Source organism: Lepisosteus platostomus, chromosome 20 (genome assembly GCF_059453375.1).
Source record: "Lepisosteus platostomus isolate fLepPlt1 chromosome 20, fLepPlt1.hap1, whole genome shotgun sequence".
Classification (NCBI taxonomy): Eukaryota; Metazoa; Chordata; class Actinopteri; order Semionotiformes; family Lepisosteidae; genus Lepisosteus; species Lepisosteus platostomus.
In genome coordinates this window covers 5,033,803-5,056,507 of record NC_142630.1, presented here as the reverse complement: position 1 = coordinate 5,056,507, position 22,705 = coordinate 5,033,803, and the positions used below count along the sequence as shown (strand labels likewise).

General features: G+C 42.7%; 1 protein-coding gene across 2 annotated transcripts in view; it reads right to left on the bottom strand.

Moving 5' to 3' along the window:
• cmip (c-Maf inducing protein) overlaps positions 1-22,705 on the bottom strand; it is a 77,345-nt gene that overhangs the window by 20,583 nt on the left and 34,057 nt on the right. For both annotated transcript variants that reach the window (XM_088614486.1, XM_088614487.1), the window contains exons 2-6: positions 7,116-7,241; positions 5,469-5,519; positions 3,383-3,544; positions 1,357-1,398; positions 369-431 (exon numbers count right to left, since the gene is read on the bottom strand). In XM_088614486.1, the coding sequence (XP_088470612.1) occupies positions 369-431; positions 1,357-1,398; positions 3,383-3,544; positions 5,469-5,519; positions 7,116-7,241 (444 nt within the window). The remainder of the gene's footprint in view (positions 1-368; positions 432-1,356; positions 1,399-3,382; positions 3,545-5,468; positions 5,520-7,115; positions 7,242-22,705) is intronic.

The following is a 22,705-nucleotide window of genomic DNA, read 5'->3' as shown; positions in this document are numbered from 1 at the left end:
AAATTGTTTCCTGGTTTCTATTAAAAGCAATTCTTTTCAACATTTATTTGGATACTGCGATACCCTAAAGTTGTTACATACTGTCCACAGATACAGGTGAACTTGCAAATCATGCATGACTGCATTTTACAGGTGGAAACAAACAGGAAATGTCCTACAGGACTACAGGCGGGCAGTAAGAGCAGATAAAATGCCTCCTCTGCTCCAGGTTCTCTTTCCTCATGTTTAGGTTTCAATGGTGCTGTGAAGCAGCCAGACGAAGCATGGCTGCATTTAAAAACGATATGCTGCCTAGAAGAAGAAAAAATTCAATGCAAGGAGAATTCTTACAGGCATTTAAGAAAGGCCTCAGACACACGGCTGGTTACCTTGCAGAAGAATTCGCAAAGATCGGGTGGTGGGTGGTTATTTTCCAAAAGTGGTGCAACAGCCTGAAAGGAAGACAAAAACCAAACATGCAATGAATGACGCAGGTCGCTCCTCCATCATTTGCTGTCACTCACACCTCTGTCGGGTGTGCGACAACAACATCACTGCTGAACTGAGTCAACATTTCCGCTCCAAACAGCTGACTCAGTTGAGCAATGGATGACCTCGATCTCGGTGGGCTGTACAGAAGCTGGCTTTGTAAGTCTCTCCATGGGGGGGGGGGGTCTTTCCTCCATGCTGCCTGGGGCAACGCATCTCATGCTCAGCGCAGAAAATAATCACTTCATTTAGAAACCAAGAATTAATGTGAACGGCATTCAGAGGATCCACATCCAGAGAAAACCAGTGGCGCCCATCGCTGGCATAGCAGCCCAGCAGGGTTCCTCTGGTTGGGTTTTATCTTTGAAATGGAACAGATTTTAAATTCATGCAGCACCTGATTGTGCTGACTACACACACGCAGTGCATCCCTATTTTCATTTCTACTGCCACCTACTCAAGCAATAGCAATAAATGTATGCATGTATTATAGTTACTAAGTGATCTCAAAAGCAATCTGAAATTAATTTCATAGTGTTACATTTATGTAAGACCAGAAGTCTTTCAGAAAAGTGTCATTTGAGGGATTCTACCACATTTTATTTCAAGTAAACAAGCAGATAAGTGAAATAATCCACAGCAATTAAAGGACTGCTTTACAGGTAAATTCTGGAAAGGAAATCCTATCAATTTGTCTGTGGTGGCTGGAAACGTGTTACTATATTGCTACTTTAAGGTCTAAAAAGTATATATAGTGGTTTTGGACAAAAATGGCAAAGTTGTTTCATATCATATCATCTGAAATAAATGCCATTTGGTTTACAACTTGACTTCAAAAATCCCATATCTGTGAAAGAACAAGCTGTTTCACCCATGTTTCTTGCGTACCATAATGATGTTTTCATGCTCCTGTGTGGTCAGGTTTATGTTCTGTAAAAATAAAGAAAAATAAAAGTCATTTCAACAGGTGTAATCCCAGATTATAAACCCCACTGTAACCCTCACGTGCGTTTGCAATGCCAAAAATTGCCAATGCCAAGGGGAATGTTCCACTTTGTGATGCTTAGGTGATCCCAAAACAGCAGCTCACTTTTACCCCCCAAAATCTGGAAACTGAATGAATTGAAGATTGCTCCAAGTCTTTCTAATTCAGTAAAGAGATACAGGTAGAAAACAACTCGGAAGAACCCTGTACTGAATTTGAATAACATGCCACAACGGAGAGTTATTTGTTCTATGCAGACACAATTCTACAGCTGAGACCAGTAAGTGCATTTCAACAACTTGCTTCTTTTTTTTGTGGTAAACTGCCAGCTCTGTTAGTGCGGTTTCCTATTTGACAGCAATGGCTGCCATTAATTATCAGCAGCAATTCGTTGGCACTCATTTTTTAAACATATATTCGTCAATGCATGGCCAGAAACGGCTTCAGCAAATTTAAGACTTTTGTAAGTGGGCAAAGGGCTTTTACATCTCCTTCAGAGAATCAGCTGAAAGCCACTGAGTGCTCAAATTAATGGTCCCACCATGAGCTATACAGCACTGTCAGCCTCTCTAGCTCTCTGGGCTGCACTGAGCCACAAGAGCCACCAATAGCAATAGTTCCGATAGCAAAAATAAAAAACCCAACCTTAGTTCAAAGCTGTAGAATGAAAAAAGTGAAAGTCAGGGTGGTTACAAGAAGTGATTGTATAGATGGTCAGCACTGACAATGCAAAATTCTAGTGACAGTATAAGTGCGTCCCACTCCAGATTAAGAAGCCTGTTCAAACACAAGGTGTCTGAGGCACTGCAAACCTGCTCATCATTTCCTCTCATTTTTATAGCATTGCTATGCCTGCAAGGAGGGGAAAAATCTGCTTTAGGAAGAAGTTGCTGCTCAGCTATAATGCAAAGGTTGAGTCAGAGAGCGGTCTTCGAGTTTCAGAAGGTGAGGGCCTGTGCCACAGATTCGATTCTCACCAGAAATGGAGGTCACTGCGAGGAACAAGTACAAAGCCAGTGTGTTTCTGCACTGTAGTAAGGATTCATCTTTACTCCCAAAACATTTTTCCCCGGAACAAAAAAAATTCACCGGCCTCCTTGCTAATCATTAGCTCCTGTCAAAGTTTCCACTAGAGCTTCCTGGTTTTTACAGTACTTTTCATCAGAGCTCAATACATCCTCTGGCTTGGAAAGGCAGAATATACAAGGCCGCATAATCATTTATGACATGAGGGCTGCAGCCGAAGAGTAGATTAGATCGCAGTTGAAGTGGGGGAGGTGGAGTGGGGATAAACAGCACAGTGGGTGTTCAGAAGCTGTTATGCAAAGCAGTTGGGCAGGAATACCAGTGTAACATTTGATGACGCACAGAAGCACTGTGCAAAAAGCTCCTTTTGGGAGGTGTTTCTCTCCACTAAACCCCATGAAAGGTAATGAAGAGGGGGGGGATCAGCTGTCTTTGCCAATGGGGAGAGAAAACCACAGTGAACTGTTGAGTGTAGTCAAACAAAGATGACATGAACGTCCCAGAGAGGGGGAGAAAACCCAGGCGAATGTGGTGAGAGCACGAAGACTCAAGGCCACATGGACGCAGAGTGGTTATTTGAAGCCCTGATGATAAAATCAATGTTAATCTTCACATCTCAGGCAGTGTCCAGCAGACAGTTCAGGAAAGGGGCGGGGACTAGCAGGGAACCCTCTTGGAGGGGGCGGGGACTAGCAGGGAACCCTCGTGGAGGGGGCGGGGACTAACAGGGAACCCTCGTGGAGGGGGCGGGGACTAACACACAGAGAAACGCAGAGGGCTGTTGCTGCTACAGTCGTTCCTGTAGGTACAGTACTCTTGATCAGTCAGTAGTCAGTATTCCCCACTCTTCCATCTTGTTGCCTCGGGATGAAGGTCACCACAGAAAGCAGAGGAAATCCGTACCTCTGACAGCAGTTTGGAGACAATTTCCAGTGGGGCCTGGTGGATGGAGTCATCCTGCAGGGGGGAGCTGAGAGCCATGTCCACCAGTGTGCGGATCTCCTTCAGCACCACCTCCCAGCGGCTGGGACTGCTCAGCACTTTCTTGTACTTGTAGATCTTTTTCTGAAAGCGGAAACCAGATATGGGGAAGAGCAGGGAGTCACTCATAAAATAACCCGCAAAATACCAAAGGCTTTTTTAGTAATAAAAAAGAACCCAGTACTTCACACTGCAATATGGCCACCTTTTATGAATAGAGCAAGTGAAAGTGAACAAAGCATGAACCCTACAACGTTTAATAAAAACAGTGAAACAGTACAGCGACACATTGCACTCTTTTTTCAGGAGAGTTAATCCTAGAATTCCCTAAAAGCTGCCAAGAAATTAAAACTTTAAGAAAGATGTTACAAACAAGAGCAGGCCATTCAGACCATCTAGCTTGGTATTTAGTAACTAATTGATTCAAGGGTCTCATCCAGCCATCTACTGAAAGAAGCCAAAGTATCAGCTTCAATAACATGAAGGGGAGAGTTTGCTCCAGATTCCCACAAACCCATGTGTAAACAAATGCCTCCTGTTCTCAGTTTGAAATGCACGTCTATGTTGTGAAAGTGTTCACAAGTTTCTTTGGCATAAAAGCAGGGGAGCTCATTTTCTCTCTCTTTGAAATGGGCCTAGGTCACTGCAGACAGCCTGCACTTGAAACCCAGCCAGGCAACGTTGGGATACTGGGGCCCCTTGTGAGCCCCTAGAGGTGAGAGAAAATTTGAAGGGCTTAGGAGTAATTTTGACTTCCACAGAGGTGCAGAATTCAGGATGCTCCATTGTCACATTTGAAACCAGCCAAGGGCAGGAGGGTTAATTTCAGCAAAGCAGGCTGCCTCAGGTAAGACAGCTTTTTCCACTGCCACATGAACAAAACTCTCTTTGCACCGAGATAACATGTTCCTTCCTGCTTCCCCTGCAGCAAATATTGCAAATTACTGTTTCATTCTCATCCTAACGGTAATAGTAAAAACATGGTATTCACTGACTCACAGTAAATGGAGTCACATAGGAATTTATTTGCTCACAGAATTTCCATAAACTTTTATGTACGTGATACCTTATTTTTTTATATCAGTGAAATAATTAATGTTTTTTGTAATTTGTTTGTGATTAGGGATAGATTATGACCTTATGAAACATTTTTTGTTCAAAGCCCTGCTTTATACATTACATTAACTACAAAGATTTATGCTGTACATAAGTACAATCATCCAGTTCCATCTTCACAGGGATGGATTTTCTTGAAACTATGATGGTGATACAAGTCACTTAAGCAAGAAATTAAAAATACACAATACAAAAAATGTTTTGTACGTACATGCATATAAAGAAATGTAAAAAGGTATATCAGTTTCTTCTTTTGCTGCTGCCATAATTCATTTACCTGAGCGTTCCCATCAGAAATAGGATCTGCCATCTCACTACGTGATTCTGCACCATGACTGCTACTGTTATAATGTGGTGGTGCTGTAACTTTAACAAGGGGTTTGTGCTACTAACGAAGGGGATTCTAATTAGAATTCTTCCATTGTATCTTTTAGTGAAGAGGGAAAAAAAAAACATGATTATTCAGAAAATATTAATCTAATCTGTATCGCTCATTAACATGGACTTTTCTGGTCATCTTTTTGAAATAATACAATTACAAAGAAACCAGACTGTTTTTCTTATTAAAACATTGTGACACAGCTGGTGTAGCGAGTGTTTACACCTACTTTTTCACTGTTTTGGCACAAGTTATTCGTTGTGTTCTTTACAAAACGATAGAGCCCCCACCACCTCCCCACAGTGACCGTTAGCCTAACGAGCAGAATATTAAAATAGTGTGAAATCATTTGGAAGAAACGGGCAGCCTTGCTCAGGGGGAGGGGCAGAACACAATGACGGAGATCACACAGCTCAGTATCCGAGGCAAGAATCCTGGGCAAATAGTTAGTGCATTTTGACACTAATCATGGTAATTGATTGACAAAAACAAAAACCAACAAGGTATTAATACCTTCCACTGCAGGGAGTGAAACCACTGATCCCGAAGATAGCTGTTGGCCGCCTAAAAGAAATAAAAAGGGTTTGTAAGACTGGGCAGATAAAAGTTTAACGAAGTAGCTGATGAGGTACGTGCGCTCGGGACCATAGTTCTGAAAAACATGCATGGTGGATCACTATCGCCGTTGTCCTACACAAACCATGTAATTACCCACTAAAGGAGGTCTGGCAGGCAGGTCTATCCCCAAAACCATTCATGCTGCGATCTGATGTAAAGACACCCCAAAAAAGAATCAAACATCTAGAGGAGTTTAATTTCTCGGCTCCATCCCATTGAAAAAGCAAAGCAATGCACCAACTGTAGTACAGCAAGCTCTATGTAGGTGAAGGACAGTTGAAATTGGATCAATAATAGGCCCACCCAAAAAATCACAGAGCTGCTGTCCAGAGAAAAATCAGTATAAAAAGTAGAGTCAGCTGGATACGCACTCTATACTCCAAAAACATATATTTTTAAAGGCATTCCAGAATCAAACCCAGGACCTAAGCGCAGTGAGGCAGCAACAAGCCTTCTTGACAATGGATGAAAAGCAAAAGCATATCCCTGGAGTGAAAACAGCAACTGGTTCTTCATCAGTCTCTGAATTTAAACAGACATGTATATCTGTACATTCAAAAACAGTGGATCAAAAACAAAAACAAAAACAGTGGATGAAGTGTGTTCTTGTGCCCTTCATACCATGATTTCTAGTTTTAGTTCATGCTTAGAGAATGTTAACACTATAACATTGTCCCCATATGGAGAAGTAAACAGCTAACATAGGTTAAAGTTCACACAGAGGTGACTTCTCACTTGAGTGTGAGCAGATGAGTGTGAATCAGGTTTTCATGTGGTGCAAGTTGCACTTTGTGAAGGTGAACTTTAAATCTGGAGTTCTCTCTTCAAGGACAGCGCACATTTGCATGTATGTTAAAGCACGTGTTTCTCTGTTTTCTGTGTTTTGTTGTTCCTGACTTACAAAAACCTAGGTGATCCACTGTCATAGAGACATGGGAAGTGCACAATTCGAACCTCAGAGCTGCCTCCGACCCGTTGGGATACCCTGAGCCTGTCTGATATCTTCTTTGCACTCTGTCTTTGGAAAAGATGGAAAACTGATGTTGTATTGTGCATTACACACGTGTGCAACTCCACTTGTTAATGGACACCCCTTCCCAGTCCCTGTTGTTGCCACCACAGTGCTTTGCTGCTACGCACTTGGAAGCACAACAAATATATACCAACGGAAAGATTTTTAATGCAGCAAAAACCTTCACCAAACCAGACAGTGACAGACTCTCTCAAATGCAGTGTGAGGACACAGAGAAGGGGACTGTTTCGAACTGGGCCTTAGGAAATGACAAATCAGCACGTGCCGACTTTCCCAGCAGTCTGGGATGGCTTTCAGTGTGAGAAAGTAGGCCATGAAGTGAGTGGGCAGTGCTGGCAGGGGGGATCTCGGGTGGGGGAGTAAGAGACGTGACCAGAGCAGGCTCTCTTGGAAAGAACAAACGCTTACATGGAGCCACACTGTCATGAATCTAGATTTGGAGGCAACATGAGTAACAGAAGGTTTTTTTTTATTTCAAAACAGAGAGAAAGCACACTGTGGGCACCTACCTGCAGGAGAACAGTGCCTGCTGGGAATGTAAGTTGTAAACAGTATTTGGGCGCGTTTTCCCAGGAGAGAAGTTGCACGTCCTCAATAGTGCTGTAGGAGATGGCCGCTTCCATGTAACCAGTTGGCTGCGAAAGAGAGGAAGAAAAAAAGATATCAGGCGATTCAGAGAAGCTCTTGGCGCAGCAGGGTTCAGGCAAAGTCGGTTTCAGCTCGACTCATTCGTGTGCAATGATAGGGAACGCATCGCCATGGTTACCAGCGATGGTTCCCTCAGAACTGAGAAGGCCAACAGTTTAGCTAACTTGTCATTTTCCGTACAGGAGAGCTTTCCTGGGAACAGGAAAGGCAGATAAATCTCATCCCGTTTTTTTCCTGCAGCACCTCACAAATCACAAGCTTTAACAAAACCGACACTTATTTAACTTTTAATAAAATGCACATCCCTGCAGTTTTGCTCAAAATACATGCAGAGTCGGAAATATGATAGGCCCGGTTCTCCCACAGTTGGAAAGCTGTCTGTAAAATTAATCTATTACCGAATGCTAAAAAAGATAAAAAAATAACATACTGTACTTAGAAGCAGCACTAATGTACTATTGCACAAATAATAAAATTACTTATTACCTGACCAATAACTACAGTAAGTGATTTTTTTTAGCTAAAAATAATTTTACTGTCATTATTTTGCAAAACATATTTGATTGGCCAGACGAACATTTCAATGCACAACAATACTGACACTACAACCACAAAGACCCAGTGTACCCAACAGAAAACTGGAACGGACTGTTGCACTGGGAATTAGGGCTTGGCTGAGGTTGATGAAGTGGGTCCCCTCTTTAACATGAAGGGCTTTGAATCCCAGGGCACAATACATAACTGCAACTACATCCCTGATCTGAAAGAACCATTTTCTTCCTCTTTTCCACTTGTAAGTGTATCTTAGTTACAGCTGAGCATAGCTATGGTGCCAACAGACCACCAGATGGCTCCAAGAGTCAATTACAAATCCCATAGGATACATTCAATCTTCTAGTATTGGTTGAAATTTTGTTAAATTTAAAAGGTACATTATAAAATTTCCAAGTATGGATCCATTGGCAGTAATGAATCTGGATTCCAAAAATAGACACTGCATATATGAGAAAGTACATGAAGAAACAAGATAATTTGTTTCAAATGTTTCAAAAGTCTTTGATTTCTTTCAGATACAAAACCTTGCAAGCCTCTCATCAGCACTGAGACAGATTCATTCTAAGTTACGGGCTAGTGCCACAACAGCTCAGCATGCCGACACTAGGAAGCCTGTGGTTTAACACAATTATAAGGCTCTCCTCTTCATAAAGAAACACCATTCTGACCAGGCCGTTTGTTAGAAAGCCTAACATATCCCACAGTTCCCCGCCTAGAATGCTGGGGTTGACAACTGCAAGCCTAAACCAGGGCCGATGACGTAAGTTCATGCTTGGAACTGCTGCAGACGGGCGCTGGGACTTGGATCAAAACCCTGGCGAGGATTCAATGGCCGAGGTCACTGTGGAAGTTTCAATAAAGGTAAACCTGCCCCTGCCGGGGCTTGTCTTTTACAGTGCAGCAACAGAAGATCTCTCTCTCGATAAACAGATAACGGACCGGGACTGGGAAGGCTTTCTTCTTTCGTTTGTGACCTCAACCATCATAATCAAAAGCAGAAAAAATGGCATGGGGCCACTAAAGAGACAAGCTCTGATTTCATGAAAAGCAGACCTCAGAAAGCTACTAGGCAGATGAATGGGGCGACAGATCTTTCAGAGACATTGCTATGCTGTACCTTTATTCAAGGATCTTGTTTATCTTTTCTTCTTTCTTTCCAGTCGGCATGCCTTTATGTCTCTAATCAATTACCAGGGAAACGCACTGAACTGTTCTTCCAATGTATTTTGAACAAGGTACAGCATGTTTTTACCCCTTAGAGTGGCATATCAAAAAGGCAGCCTTAACTGACAACTGCAAAAATTGATTTCAACTACAGGGAACCAGACACCTAATTTTATTTCAATTGAATTCTGCAGTTCTGACATTATTTTATAGGACATTTGCATTATTTTTTTTAATTATGGGAAGCTAACAAACTGTCAATTCTGAAGTTTATTTGGACTTACAGACAGTCTAAACTGGTTTACACAGGTTTCTGAACGAGGAACAAAATTTCTACTCTAAGCCAGAGCCCTACACAGGGAAGCAAACTGCAGATCTGACTTTTATTCTGAGAAGCTCCCAAAATCTGCGGGACAGGGCTCTGCCCAGCTGATGTCAGCCTGATCTAACTGGAAGAGAAGAAAAAGTGAAAATCGGAAACGCTGCACTGGCTCCTTAACCCGGCATCCAAATCTAGCGACAGACACGATGTGCCCCAAAAAGCATCTGAAAGGCAAGCCTGCCATTAATGCCTCACGTCCGAGGAGCACTAGTCAAGATCTGATCCAATTTGCATGCAGTGCTCAAAACATGCAACGCACTCGAGCTGTGTTCTTCATTTCTCTGCATTCCTAGAATCTCTCAAGACCAACCAGCCTATTTGTCTTCATTGCTCGGTAACAATAGCACTCTGCAGGACTGGGAACAGAGGGGCCTTTGTACTTCTCTCCTGCACTGCTTGTTGCGTTCCGAATGCCATAAATCTTCAATCGGAGCGGAGACCTTTGTAAACACTCAAAGACTTCAATGGGCAGGGAAAGCCGAAACCCAGGAACTCTCCTCACAGCTTTTTCCTTTTCACCCTGCCTTCTGTTGTTGAGGAAGGCAAAAAGAGACCACACTTCAGGGACACACACCTTTAGAGGACCTGGCCTTTAAAAACGCCCTATTTACATCGGCCAAAGCTCCTATTTACATAGTCCAAAGTCACTTCTCAAGTGTACCTTTTTATTTAACAAAACATTCTTTTACCTATTGGATCCAATTTTAAAAAAGACATATCAAAGTCTGTTTTCAGCAAAGCCCACAGGTACCACTTCATTCTACCTCTCAGTTTTGTGACAGTGCTCATTCTCCTATCATCAAACTTTAGAGAACATGGTTAACAATAAAAAAAGACCTGAAGTTCAATAAGACAGTGATGGCTTGCAGGTAATTAACCCAAGGAAAAATTCACCCAGCCATTTCTTGAAAAAATCAGCATATTAGCTTCAACAACTTGGCCATAAATCACTCCTTTAAGAGTAAAGACAGACACAGAAAATTAGCATTCTATCAATTCATAGAACATCAAATGAAGAGCTTTAAAATTTCTTTAATTAACAGACCTGACTGCTTTTAAATTAGAAGGATACACAATACCGCTTAGGCAATTCTCCTCTGCACATGGTCGACAGAGCTCTCTGGCACAAAGACCTACCTTTGGGTTTAACCTAACATGAAGAAAGTACTGTGAACAGCACTAAACAAAGCTTAAACCAGACACTGTTGACTTTGGATGCTTCGAAATATAAATTGCTCAGTTTTACTAGAGAACGAACATTTATTTTTAAATGACTGGTATTTAGCCATCGTACACATCATCGCCCGTTTTCGTATGATGAATGTTAAAATAACACTCACTCAGAGTGAAAATATACAATGCATATTTGAGTACTCTGTTGGGATATGCAGTATGATCCGGCAGACAAGCTCCCCAGTGACTTTTTAACAGTAACTATTTCTTTTTAAAACCAATTGCTGTGCCACACTGATCCCAAAAAGAAAGGAGAGAGGAGGGTCAGAAATGTACATGACCGGCCAAGTTAAGCTTGATGACCAGCGGGGATGTTTTTTTTGGAGGAAAATCTCTACAGTACATGGAAAAACTGTCGAAAAGCGCTGGACAGAAAGTAAAGCCACCTCCCAGCTGGATTGATTTAAATCCCAGAAGGACTATCTGCCATCATTTCCTGAAAACAAATCGGGAAAAATACTGGGGTGGGGTGGGGGGGACAATCACTATTTGTCACAGTGAAAATAATTGTGATGCACAGCCATTGCAGAAACAATGCAAGGTAGAATTCGGATACCCCTCGTGTGAAAGGCTGGCGTCATCCTGATATACAGGAAACGGTAATTCTGTCTTATCATTTCAAGTAAAACTCCCTGCTTCTCCCACTCCGCAACGCCGCAGGGTGACAAGCATTCAACATCTGACGGGCTATTCTCGGCTCCTCTTGTAAAGCTCGGGGTTTGGCCTTGTGTTTTCACAGGCATGCCAGCCGTGCCATTCCACCAGGACAAGACAGACACCACAGCTGCCCTCTCCCCAGCACAATGCGCACAACTCGCAGCGAGAGGGCAAAGACAACGAGAGCAGGCCGCGGGGGAGGAAACACCCGCAGAAACACAGCCACTTGACACACTCCAGAAAGGAAACAACCGCTGGTAAAAGCCTACTGAAACAATATACAATAAAAAAAACACATAAAAAGCCCTCTGTTCCTGTTGCACCATGACTGGTCTTGGCGAGGTCACCTCTACACCTAACCCTTTAGCCATTTGTACTTTGTGTTCGTGGTATCGGTATATACAAACAGCATGAGCATCAGGCATGATTTGAAACCTACTTTCCCTTTCCATCCCTGAACAACGTAGAATAAGAAACTTTATATGTATACACACTATCCCTTGATAGCTACAGCAAGCCCACCCAAAGAGAAATGGGACTGTCCATGCTTCCCAGAATGCATTTACCTCCATGGCTCAAATATCTCTATGCCCATTAGTGGCTTCTTATAATCTCTCTGCTCAAGACCCTGCATAAAGCACAAGATCCATGCAACCCAGATACTGCTGTGTTTGACCCAGCTCCATTTTGTGCTTGCTGCTGTGTTGCTTCATCTGATATTAAATCGAGACGTCTGAAACTACACCAAAGAGAAGCCCCGATACAGAGGCTGGATACCTTCACCTAATTGTCCACATATCGTATGCTAAAGCTGGGCTCAAACCCTTTTTAGGTTTTGTTGCAATACAATGTTTTTAATCAGAAATACTGCCCCTCAAAACGTTTTTCCATTTTCCTACATCTGTTCATGAACACTAACCCAACAACGTTATCGTTTGCCGTTGTGTTACTATGGCAATCAGAAAGTGTGACAAGACGACTGAGGAGAATGAGCTCTATTTCAGTTAGGCTGTTGCTGCACACTCTTTTTCACAATCACTGCCAGGCATGTTTAAACCATTTGGGCCATGCCATAGCAGGGGGAAAACTGCACAAGAGGAGGAGTTCTGAGAAAGGAAATGTATTTGAACATCAAGACTATAACTGCTCACCTTCATTATTTCAATACATTTACTGAAACATGGCGCTCTGACAATAAAAACCCTGCATGTTATCGTAAATGCTCTTTTAAAAGATCCATTTAGTTTTAGTGCTCTTGCACTGCGGCTGCAAAGGTCAGAGGCCTCTCCTAATGAAAATGGTATTTTACGATTCATTTGAAAATTGGTTCCATGCTCCTGGAGTGTCACTGTTACAATGGAACAGGACTGATTCTTAGAGACAAGTTATTCTTATTCAGGAACGGGTTACATCACAAAGACATCACGTGGCCTATATGCAGAATTATCAGCTGAAGATATGAGAGCAACCTACAAGGCAGTACAGATAAAGAAATTTCCAACTGAAGCAGATTGATAACAGAGAGTTATATCTATTTAAAGCCACATTGACTTCCTACTTTTACTCTTGAATGCTCCTATAATAATGCTCATATAATATGCAATAATTCTCCTAAGACGGAGCAGTTGCTCTTCTCAGAACATGTTGGGTTATCTTTTCTTGTCTCTTGTACTTTTTTAACAGTATGTAACAATTTTCCTTTAACAATTCACCAGAAGACCCAAGCTTCTGAATGTGTGCTGACTTCTTTTCCACCTCTGACAAATCTCTTGAGGGCCTGGGCTGATTCCCAGGTAGATTCCAAAGTAACTCATGTCACCTATCAGTTCAGACTTGAAAAATTCAACTCAGTTAAATTAATTAAGGGATAAAGGTTTTGGACTTCAAGCTGTGCTTGGAATAATGACATATGAATGCGTCATCATTTTACTGTCCCAGACACTAAGGTAGCACTGAAGCAATACAATTTGTACTATAGAGAGGGAAATGGAGACAAGGACAATACTGTTTGTTCTTTTCACCCTAATCTCTGGTCAGAGGACTACAGATAGTAGTAGCCCAGTTTCCTCTAAATGTCGCAGATAATGAAGAGGAAGTTGTCTTGAACATTGTTTCACTTCCAACATTTAGCGAGGCCTGTGAGGTGCATCACCAATTCTTCAGTCTAATGTCAAAAACACAAGATTTTTAAGGATTCTCATAACAGGGGCTACTGATTATTTGGGACAGCCAAAAATCCACAGGAAAACAATACTGGATCAAAGTTGTAGCCCTGTATTTAGGGATATGTAGTGAAAACTGTGACAGTAAAACTGTAACAACATTTTTCTTAGATAATCAGGCATACACAATAACTGGGTTTCTTGAGCTATGGCTCTTGTCAGCTTGTTTGCCGAGAAAGGCCTTTTTTCTAGTTCAGCCAGCAGACACGAACTGGCAAACCTGACATTTGATAAATTGACATTCTGGGACAGGAATCTGGGGGCGATAAGCCGTTTTCCGGCAGTTTCCGAAGCGCCGTGAAAAGAAATTCAGCCCGGCGGAATAGAGAGATTAGAACAACAATCACATGCCAACACCAGGGTAGCACACATCCCCCGACTGTGGGAGTGCTCTCTTGATTTTTACACAGGAATGTAGTGGCATTCTTGAGGCTCCAGCCTGACACAGGATACGGTTTAGAATTGTCCAGAGCAGTGCCAGAGAAAATGGCTATGAGGTCAGTTATCCAGCTTTGCTACCATAATTAACAAAATATGCGATGGGAGTAATTAGCATACAGCTGCTCATTACAAATGTATGCAAGTGAAATATATGTACAATAGATGCATGTGTGCACGTGGTTTAGCACTGAGCAAAAATCTGGGTCATTATATTAAAATTAGTATTGTTCTTTGTAATTACTGCCTCTCATCACAGCATCCAATACTAAAAATAATTCAGAACCAGAAATAAGTCCAGAAAAGGCTGCTGTCGTAACAATTTCTGGCACAGGATGGTTTTCGGTTATTTTGTTTGTTTGCCTTCCCTTTGTTTTCCAAGTTTCTTGCAGAAAAAAAAATGGAGGTATCATTTTGAGGACCTTCTTAAAACACTGTACCAGATTCATCTTATTTCAGTCAGATTTAAAAAGTCTCCAGTGAGTATTCAAACACTCCAAAATCCTTTTCACCACAGAGAACCTGACACTGCTATCTTGGCAGTAAAGTGCCTAAAAATAAAAAGTATACACTCAAAGATGTGCAAAAAATGAAGGAAAAGAAAACAAAATGCAAGCAAAATTTACGACACTATATTGAAAGAACACAGAACTAAAATGTTCTGACAGTATCTTGCTGTATCATTGGTCCAAGCCAAATTTCAAGAATAAGACCACGAAGACAGGACGAGATCAGGGTGTTCGCAGGAGCAAGGTGAATCTTGGAGAGGTCCTCACAGAAAAAAATATATCGTACCATCCATCCATCTTCTAACTGTAGCCTATTCCAGCAAGCAACAGACGCAAGGATGCAATTAATGGTACAGCTCGGATGGAACACCAGTCCATCGCAGGGCACACCCAGACACAACACACTCACACCAGGGCCAGTTTTCCCAGAAGCACATTCACCTGCCAACACATCTTTGGACTGTGGGAGGAAACCGGAGCACCTGGGAGAAATCCCAGCCAACAAGGGGAGATCTTTCAAAATCCACACCGATATCTCCCCAGGTCCAGAAGTGAACCCAGAGCCCATCTGCTGCGAGGCAGAAAAGCTACCGACTGCGCCACCATGTCATCCTCTGAAAATAATATACGCAACACAGAATTGTTCAAAGACAGACTTCCATTACTGCCAATTACAGGAGGAAGGCAACGTATACAGCATGTTTTGAACACCACTTCCAATACAAAACACTTAAAAACAGCATTTCCGACACCAACGGAGACCACGCCAGCAGGAATATTCCCCCCTTCGGAAGTAAGCGGCGTTTTGCTGGAGACTTGGGAGACTGGCACGCTGAACCGCAGTCAACCGGGTTGGCTGGGGGGCTGGGGGGGTGGGGGGGAGGCCTGAACAGGTGTTGTCGTTAACCAGCTCTAGTTGCCAGGAGACAGAGGAGCGTTGTGTACACAGGGAGAGCGGCCTGTGTGCAGGGAGACCATGCTGCAACCTCACGCTTGCCCTCAGGAGTCGTAAGCCCTCGACTGGTCCTGTAGAGTTTGTTTCTTAAACAAGTGCTTCCCAGGTCCCCTGCTTAGCTGGTCCAGCAGGGTCCAGACTCTGTGGGCTGGTGTACGAAATGCTGCTTTATTCAAAAGGGAAAACGGAAATGCCTTACATGAGATGCTAGCAGAGCAGAAAAATCTCGTTTGCAGAGTACCAAAGCCCATTATGTTAAATTCCAGCCTTTTAACTCGCACAGAGATGAAGGCTGGCAGGTATCTGAATTTATGCAGTCGTTCTTGTTTTGGGGGGAATTAGCCTACTTAAGAGCCTTCCCATAATACGGCCCGTGAATATACTTCCATACAGCACCACCAGCTGAAACTGAAACAGAGTCACATTTGGAGGGAGGGGCAGTGCAGTAGCTCTGTGGCTCAGGATCTGTGCCTGTGGCTGGAAGGTTGCCGGTTCAAATCCCGCGGCCAGCAGAGGAAACCTACTCCGTTGGGCCCCTGTGCAAGGCCCTTAACCCCAGCTGATCCAGAGGCGCTGTACAATGGCTGAACCTGCGCTCTGACCCCCAGCTTCTCTCCCTGTCCGTGTGTCTGTGTGTCTCATGGAGACTGACTAAGTGAAAAAACAGCACACGCACTAAAATCCCAAATTCAGACCAGCTCGGGGAAGTATTTGAGATCCGAGAGAGCTTTAATGGCAGCTCCTCCAAGATGCAATGAGGCAGGAAGGAGCTGGGTCATGTGATCTGGCCTGCACGTGCCACACCGATACATCAAAGACTCACTGAGCTGCTCTCACAGCCAGTCAGGCTCTATGATGGGTCTGCCTGTAAATCACAGCACACTGTTACAGATGTGAGAATTTCACTAGACACATTCAGGCTATAAATTCACCCTGTCATCCCCATCGCTATGCAGAAACACCAGCCCACAACATGGTGCTACATGTCATTCATTAATGTGGAATTTCCAGTGAAACAGCTGAATTAAGCAATTTTACTATTAACTCATGAGAAACTACAAACAGGGAAGCAAAGCAATACAGCGCATGTTGAATGCTTAAGAGAAAAATCAGTCGTGTCAATACTTAATAGTTCTACCACCCATATGCAGCACAGGGAAGTTAACAAGTGGAAAGAAATGATGCTTATTTCTTACCTGATGTCACAGTGTATTGCATTTTCCAAACATGTGCTTCCAAAAGAATGCACGGGCAGCAAATAGGTCACATGCACTTTTGCCTCAAGAATCTTTTGAATGCTAAACAGCCTATAACTGTGCTCACACAAATCACAGTGGGCTTAGCTTACACCATATGCGGTGCTCATCAAATATTTAACAAGCAAGGAAATGTAGTTTTTGTTAACGTCTCCCATTTACTTAAGTGATAAAGGCTTGTTTTGACTGTGCAGGATTGTGACTTGAGCAAGAGGCCGTTCAGCGGTCAGCTGGTCCAGAAGGCACACAAGTTTCTTACTGTGTGGAATAACGTAGGCCGCAGGCTGCTCTTTGACTGGAGAACACACCAGGAAGCCTGGAAGGGATTTCGCGCCTTCACCATCGTTCAACAAGCTACAAAACCTTTCCGTGGTTTGGAAAACTGACTGGCACCCCTCTGTCAAAGTTCTTTGTCAAACACGGCTTCGATGAGCCGCCCAGCTGGCCAGAAAAAGCAAGCTGCCCCAGGGCCACCACTTTCCCCGATCGACTTCAATACATTCCAGATACAGAGGGCTTAGCTTCTGTTGGAGGCAAGAAAACTGCCCATCAATTGGATGAGAACATCAAATTACTGGCCACATCTGTGAGAAGAGCAGCACCTACCTTTATTTCAGTGTCTGAACTACTCAAAAACATGCACAGCCTATAACACAGAAGCCAACCAGAGTCCCAGTTGCACAGCAGTTTGATCCATTGTAGGTTTTATTTCCTACCGGGTTGTCACAAAACCCACTGATTAAGCTGAAAAGCAATGTATTGTATTTAAAATCATGTTTATTCCACATAATACCGCCATGTGAGTTTACTCTAAAACAATCTAGCAACTGGGTACTGACTTCAATAAGAGCTGTTCTCTTGCAAAACCAAACAATAATGAAACTAAGAATTTGTGAGCCAAATAAACACATTTTGTTTATGTTTTTTTAAAACTTTTTAATGCAAAATCACGCAAGGACAGTGAACTCCAAGATGATGAATTATGTTGGGACGAGGACTGTGGAAAATAATAATTGCTCTAGCATTCACCAATGGGACTTAAGACGTGGTGTTTTGCAGCCATTCATCCATTCATCCATTAAAAAAGCTAAAAAGCTCAACTGAAAGTTTCTTTATCATGCTTCTGGAGAGAGATACCAAGTTCTCAAGAAGCCACAGCATATAAAATGGAAAACGGAACAGATAACCGTAATATGCTCTATCTTGTAAGAACAAATCTTAGCTAATTCTTCAGTTCTTTCAATGTGCCCATGCTACCTTTTTTATAAACTATGTTTATGAAGACTGATGAATCCTACTGTTTATGAAGACTGATGAATAAAAATCACAAATTATCCGAAAGCAAAGTTATAAAAAAGCAACTATTTAAAAACAACTGACATTCAGACCTCTTAATGATACAATACAAAAAGCTTGGAACAAAATTATAAACAATGCTTCTTGTTTAATGGTCATGTTAAAAATTAAGAACTTATTAAGAGGATCACATACATTGTAACCTAGCTTTCAAACATGCTTCTGTCATGTTCCTGAAGTAATATTCAGCCTAAGGGAGGAAATAATGGAAGGGTTTTTGCCTCTGAAAAAAGGAACATAAATGTAGACTGGAAGAATGGGTTAGACAATGAACAAACCACATTCGATGAGACTTCTTTCTGAGGGCCTGTGATGAGTCTCCTTTTAATAAGTGGTACAATGAAAACAGTACTGTTTGCATATCATTCAACTTGAGCCAGGTTAATAAGAGTTTGGAACAGATTGACTGGCCCATCTCTCTGGTAGAAATTCAGTGACCTCAGTCCTATCACACACTAACAGAAGCCCCAGCTGGAACCCGTCAAAACCTACTGAGAAAGTGATTCTATCACACAATAAGATAAACTATGTAACTGCCTCCTGCCTATTCTTCTTTAAGAATGCTTACAATGTCCAAGCTGTGCTTGCTCCTGAACCACTTACTGAAAAGCTCTGATCCCAAAGTCAAGGTAAGGCAGCTACATGTGACTGCAAAATATTTGCTTACATCTATAAACCACCCCAATGACTTTGATCTCCGTATTGAGGACAGTACAACTGCACTGTTTCAACGTCTGGATATAAGACTCCAGTATACTCAATCTGAAACATTTCACTTATTCTCCCAAGTGCAAAACTGCAATATAAAGAAAAAAAATACTTACAACATTATTTGTCTTTCAAATATTTAAAATTGGAATTTCAAACTAGTTAGTTATTCACAGATTAACTGTAGCAGGTGAACACAGACGGCAAGGAATATGAATGAATTTGGTATGATACGATGTAGCAAAATACAAAGAAAGTTTCCTCCAAGGTGCCCTGACCTAATGCCTGCTGCACCGCCCTGCGTCACAACGGACATTCGATCCCAATCGTCTCTAGCAGTCCCTACACCAGACGTCATGCCAGCTCGAAACGAAAATAAATAAATAAACAGGCCGACACACACACACACACCACACATTCTCCAGCCTGGTCTGTAATCTGAGGATGCTGGCCTGAAAACTGCAAAATGAACACCAGACACTGTTGTCCCCGTGGGAAACCAAAGTAGCCATGAACAGATCCAGATGTCAACAAGCTGGCTCCAGAGACACGGGTCTCTGCAGGGTTCTGCACAGCACTCAGAAAGACCCGCGCACACAAAACCGGTTAGAGACTTAGTAGTGGGAAGAACACCCTCGGACGTCCTCAGGCAATAACCTTTACTCTTCTGCAGTAAATATTTGCTCCCAAATCTTGTGTATAAAATTATTATGATTCCTCGTTCAAAAAACCACTGGCAAGAAGATGGCACCCGCCTGGGAGTTAGATCCTGACCTTCATGCCAAACATGGGCAACCCCTCAGAGCACTGGTCCCTCAGAGTGGAATTCAACACACTGTTATGGCCTGTTTGACAAACGGAGATCCTGCACAAACTGAATGCCAGCTCTCAATGCGACCCCGCAGAAGGGTCTTACTTGCGATGCTCCTGGCCTCTGTGCAGTTCAACACACGACCAGCCAAGTGCGGCACTACTACCGCTCTCGAAGGACGTATGAAGGGAGTTTGACTTAGAGGTAAAACACCTAAGAAAAAAAAAAAGCCAAGGTTTTTTTGGGGGCTCCATCCAGTCCACTGCCCTAACCTGAAGTCAAACAGCTGAGCCAAGAATGCCAATCATCTGTCGGCTGCGCAGAGGTGGAGGGGTCAGCCATGCCCTAGGGGCTCAAGCCAACAACGGTGTCATCACAGGGCCTGCAGACAGGAAGAGCCCACCTCCAACCTCAACAGACAGTGCTGGGCTCGTCCATTACAACCCCAGCAGGCAACAAAGGACACAGTAAGCAGAATGAACAGGCTGCTTTATGAGCCACAAATATTCTACATACACCTTTTGACTTTAAGTACCACTTTAAGAACGTGCCAGTGGGTTAATGGGCTCTGGAAATTCATTTAGACAAGTCGAGGAACTGGGGGGGCTCTCGGAACACACAATGCAAGGGTCAACCAAACACCAAATGGGATTTCCAATGGTCTGCTGTCCCTCTGCAGTTTAGTAGGATGACCTATTATGAAGTCCTATGATGAGTTGCCAGACATGTACAGTATCTGCATTGCCTCACAAAAGGACTAGGGAGTAAAGAGCAGAATTAGTCAATATTTTTTCGTCTCTCTGTTTCAAAACAAGTAGGTACGCTGCGTCAGGATTAAATATGAAATCCCACATACACTATAAGGAATGCAAAAAGGGGAAAGACAGTAATCATAACGAGCAGAAAAACAAATATATCATTTTCCCCCCTTTCTTAGTCTAGAGACTACTTCTCTCAGCAGGGTGTTTGAAAGAAATGTTATCCAAAGCAATGTTTAGTTTAAAAGGCCACAAATGCAATAGAACCTATGATGCCTTGCGCTTCTCGTTTAGGTGGAGAAAAGAGCAACCACTGAGGAGAATAAAAATACACATATCTAACAGGCCAGTAGACAAGTCAGACCCAATCACAATCTGTATGACATTGGAGTCAGTCGCCATGGGAACAACATCATGCATTGTTGCCATGGTAACCTGGCACTACTGCTGCTCAGCTTTCTTTCTCTTTTTCTTAGGTAATGATCTAACAGTAGGAGCACTTGAGGACCGAGCTCCAGCAACGAAAGAAAGCATTGAAGGTTTGTTTTCCCACAACCTTGTGCACAACAATAACTGATTATCAACAAAACTTCTTTATTCAAGCACTACAGATAAATAGAAACATCTGTGAGCCTGAGTTATTATAAAAATATCAGACGACATGAAGTGAATATTTATATTTTACCTCTCTTAGCAGTGAAAGGATTTTTTTTTTTACACTTGCCAACCATTTGAGCCCTGCTGTGTTAAAACACCTGTGTGTCCTCATCCAAAACACAGAGGAACTGCCCTGTTTTTCCACATTACTTCTGCATCCCTGATATAAAGTACTCCCTCCTCTTACACACGAGTCTGGCAGAATGCCATGCATGACGAAAAGGACCAGCTTTCCAAATCCTTCTTAGCTTAACATGTACAATCAAAGCCTGCTGACTGCTTAAATGGGATACATTTTTAAAGCAGCAAGCTTTTTAATCTTTTCCAGCTTTTTGCACATCTACCCTCAAGACTGACGTCATTTAATCAAAGAACATGGGCTTCAAGGGCTGGGACCCCCTTGTAACACAGCTAACCCATGCCTATCACGTGCAAAGTCTTTCCTGAAAATGGTCCAGGACCTGCAGGCAGAGGAGAGGAGGATTTCAGCTACTGTACAACTTGGGATCATATAAAACAAGGCCGAATCCTGGCAAGAATGGGAGGAAAGGCTATTCAGTGGTCATGATTTTGTGACACAGAGACAGAAGGTTTTCTTATGCGAATGTACTGTTCTCTAAAGGGCACAGCATCACCATGCAACCTACTGATCTGTCATATCGCAGGACCAGATCCGTGTGCCCACGAGCCCCACCTGCCTCGGAGTACGAACACACAGTGCTGGAAACACTTTGTAAGGCCAGAGGGAAGGTACTGCTCGGCACAGAATGCAAAAAGCTGTGTGATTCAGTCCTGTTTAGTTAGGAGCATCAAGAACCAAACGTTAACTTTGCTTATTTTTTCCTGAAAATGGACATCGTAAAATTTTCTGTCGAATGCCAGCCTGAAATTCTGAGTATATCCCATTATCACACCCAGTACCCCAGAAACATTACATTATACAGAAGACTTTTTTAAAAAAAACCCACAACTTTTACTTCAAAAACACACAGGAAGAAGTGCCACTTGCAGCTGTCGATCCCCTTTGTTTTCCTGAAGAAGCAAAGGTATTGCGCTTAATCAGAAGATCTAAAGACTGATCCCAGAAAAAACATTTTTAGCCCTGCATGAAACGTCTAGCCTCAAACCACCTGATGGTCTGATAGAGCTACTGTATCTTATCAGATTAGTGTTCTCATGCCTAAACATGGCCATTTCATCTGGACTCCTTAGCTTGGTCAATAAAGGACTTTAACACTGCTGGTCAAGCTGGCTGTAATATTTCTTTTCTTGAAATTAAGTTTTAAAAACAAGAGTACTGTATATAACTAAGAAGTTGCTGCTTTGGTTGCTGGTCCTTTGAGTCAAGACACTCCCTTGAAAGGTCCTGGGCAATCTGCTTCCTCAACAATTATTGGCACCCTGTTTCAGACACCCACAACTCTGCGCAAAGAATGTGGCACTGTTTAATAACTACAGATGTTGTTAGACTACTTTCTTGAGGACTTACTATTACTTCATAAGACACTAATTAAACAGACCTACTGACGAATGAGACCAGTAGACCAAAGCATTTTGACATCACTCAATATTTAGAAGGCAAAAGAGTGGTGTATCCAAACGACGCTCTCTGCTCCCCTTGTTTAAGTAAACAGAGCTTCCTGTTTAAAAGACAAGCAGCTGCTGTTTAGATTACAAATAAATGTGGCCAATGTCCAAAACCACACTAAGAGCAACTGTGCAGACCACTGTAGGTGCTGCATGTATGTTTGCAGGGGAGCAACAGCTACAATCCTCCCAGCCCCCGATGG